General features: G+C 40.6%; 1 protein-coding gene across 2 annotated transcripts in view; it reads right to left on the reverse strand.

The window, feature by feature from the left end:
* Nucleotides 1-2,487, reverse strand: part of LOC106813195 (rab-3A-interacting protein-like) — a 7,337-nt gene extending 4,850 nt beyond the window's left edge. Inside the window, exons 1-2 of one of the 2 annotated variants that reach the window (XM_014817265.1) lie at nucleotides 2,352-2,487; nucleotides 1,709-1,804 (exon numbers count right to left, since the gene is read on the reverse strand). In XM_014817265.1, the coding sequence (XP_014672751.1) occupies nucleotides 1,709-1,804; nucleotides 2,352-2,432 (177 nt within the window). In that variant the 5' untranslated portion in view covers nucleotides 2,433-2,487. Of the gene's footprint in view, nucleotides 1-1,708; nucleotides 1,805-1,984; nucleotides 2,079-2,351 lie in introns of those variants that run through there. The other variant, XM_014817273.1, reaches the window with a different exon arrangement.
* Nucleotides 2,488-3,016: the final 529 nt, after the last annotated feature.

The following is a 3,016-nucleotide window of genomic DNA, read 5'->3' on the forward strand; positions in this document are numbered from 1 at the left end:
ACTACGCTTTCTAGGCTTGTTTTCGCTCATTCTACGTCCACACTGCGCTGACACGAGCAAGCAGTCGCCCGGTCGATTTTCTAATCGCCACTGGCGACTGGGCGACCGCTTGTTTCTCACGCTGTGCACCATGCCAAAAAGAAGAGGCAGGGGTCGAGGAAGGCCGTCTCCATCGTCTCCACGGTCGTCCAGTCCTGTTCCATCTGAGCCTGTTCCTGAGCCTGCTGACAACAAGAAGGATGCAGGGTCTTCGTGTCGTAGCTTGGCCATTAGACAGTGATAGTGGCCAAACTGAACTCTTCTTGCCCCACGTCTAACCATGATCGAACCCAGCATCTCCTCTCCCTTCTTTCCCTCCTCCTTCTTCTTCTTCTTCTAATGATGTTGACAAGGGCCTGGTCATCTTGTGCCTGCATATGTGCTAACTGTAGTACAATTAGCACATTCTGCCTGCCTGCGGTCATGGTGAAGAGCAGATGCACACTGATTGTGTATAGAAGATGAAGCTGTATTTATACAAAACTGTGTGTGTGAGGGGGGGGGGGTCAGTGAAAGTGGGATCGTAATAAGAACGCTCTGTGAGCCTATTGCAAACGTGGGAACAACGCCTTGGACGTATTACGAGCGTCATAGTCTCAGTGGCAGCGCAGTGTGGACGTAGAATGAGCGGAAACAAGCCTAGAAAGCATAGTGGAAGCGCCGTAACGGCGCAATAAGAACGGGAGAGGCACGTATGGAGAGCTCAATGAGTGTACAGCAGTCGCAAACCAGTCGCAGGGGACGATTTCTGCAACCCCAAGTCGCTTCTATGCGTTGTTGCTACGTCCACGATAAGCTCATGTAGTTCGCTTTGCGCTGCCATGGCGACTGTACTGCGTCATTACACCGCTCATTACAGAGCGCGGACCCGCTGCGCTTGTTTTGATTCGGAACAACACAAGCGCCGAGGTGTCGTGCTCAAGGTAGCTCATGGCGACCCTTTTCCGTGCTTGACAGTTTCCACTGCGTCACCAACTCGTTCTCAGAGACCTTACTGCGCTTTTCCTCGCGCTTTCATACTTCTCAGGTCGCAGTGGGAGCGCGAGCGTTATCGCGGGTAGGTGTGACAGGGGTATTAGCTAGACGTGGATTTAATTTATGGTTTTTTCCTAGACTTTTACAGATTGTTACGAATAGTACATGGTCCTTTTCTAAAATAATGCAAGTATATACGTTTATATCATAAATTTATTCTCTGAAATGAGTGCATGGCTATCATCAGCTGTCAGCCGTACAACACACCATCAGGTACGAAAATTGGCTATTGAAAACTAGATGGCTTGCTAGCTAAAAGTAAATTCATGCCAATTGGGGTATTACTGAAATTTTATATTGATTGCTGTGCAACTAAATATCATTGAAGGTTTAACCATAAAAGCAAATCTCTTTTATTGTATAAATCACATATATATATATATGAAGCATCATAGCAGTACATTGTATGATTATATTATTAGAATAAACACATTTTATAGTATAAACGTCTATCCTCATTACATGACATATTTTAGAATATTTAAAATGTTTCATTACATCATAAAATATTGTAACAGATTTTACACTATTGCATCTATCCATTTTTTTCCTTTTGTAAAAACTTGATTCTTTACATGTACTCGTATTTGAATAATATACAATAATGAGTTAACAGTAATAATAAAATACTTACTTCAAATAAACTTGCTGTGAGGTCTTGCAATTCCAATCCTACTTGATCTCTAACTTTGGATAATTTTCCCACCTCCTCATCTTTCAGCTTAATCTCCTATTATGATTCCGATATCATGTGTATAAGATATGGAACGAAATATGATGTAACTTGGATTCATATTTTCATCACTAGTCTACAAAAACTGTCACACATTTAACACACTCACCACCAGCAAATAACAATATATAAATGTTCAACCATTTAAAAATAAAATGCAAAGCCACAGAAACATACCAGCATAGCTGCTAATAAATGGGAAAAAAATTAACAGATATAACTTCTGTGAGGTGACCTATGGTATCCAAAAAATTGGCTTTACAATTAGCAATTAGCTTGCTGGCCTGTGCATAGACTAACAGGATTAGGGGCAGATAAGGTCTATGTCCCCCTGACCTCTGTTTGACCTGGCTCGTTTAGCTATTTCTGACCAATATATATATATATATCATATATTAGGGTTAGGGTTCGGGTTAGTCGAAAATAGCTAAACGAGCCAGGTCAAACAGAGGTCAGGGGGACATAGACCCTACGAGCGGATTAGGGTGTTACATATGATTGTCAGATTTTAAGTGTTGAAGTTAAAGATATATTGTGCACTCACCTCTTTTGCTTTAGACAACTGTTCTTGCAGAAGGTTGTATGGCTTGTCTGCAATTTCATGCACGTCACGACTTTCTGACATTGTGTCAGATTTGATCAGTACCAGGCTACATGAAAAAATACATGAAATTCAATAAACCTGCAAGAAAAACACAACTTATTAAATCAGCCGGTTATTATCGGCTAAGAATAAGATTTCTTCCATTGCTTGGTATTTGTTTATTTTTCTAAATATTAGCTACATTAGATTGTTAAGTTGTGGGCCATTTACATTAAAGTTAAGTCATGCATTAATTACATGTGCCATTTGTTACATGCAATACACATATATTGTTGCCGAGTTAGGAATTAGGTCAAATAATAAGTGTTGTTTTTCTGTCATTCCGTATTGGAATTCTCTCCCTTCCTCTTTAGTTAATTGTAAATTTAAACTGCAATCCACAGTGTGATCTGTCCATTTGATCAACTTTTGTCTCTTTCCCTCTTTGATATAGTGAGTCCCTTAGACTTTGAAGACTGTGGTGCAAGATTATCCGCGTACATGGATGCACACCCTGGATACACTAATGGCAACATATGACAAACTTACCGTACACTCTCTAAAAGTAAACTTTATGAAAGAGGAGCATCGACAAGAGGTCGCAAAGAAGATTTGATACAAAGGTA

Source organism: Priapulus caudatus, unplaced genomic scaffold, assembly GCF_000485595.1.
Source record: "Priapulus caudatus unplaced genomic scaffold, Priapulus_caudatus-5.0.1 Scaffold23, whole genome shotgun sequence".
Taxonomy (NCBI): Eukaryota; Metazoa; Priapulida; class Priapulimorpha; order Priapulimorphida; family Priapulidae; genus Priapulus; species Priapulus caudatus.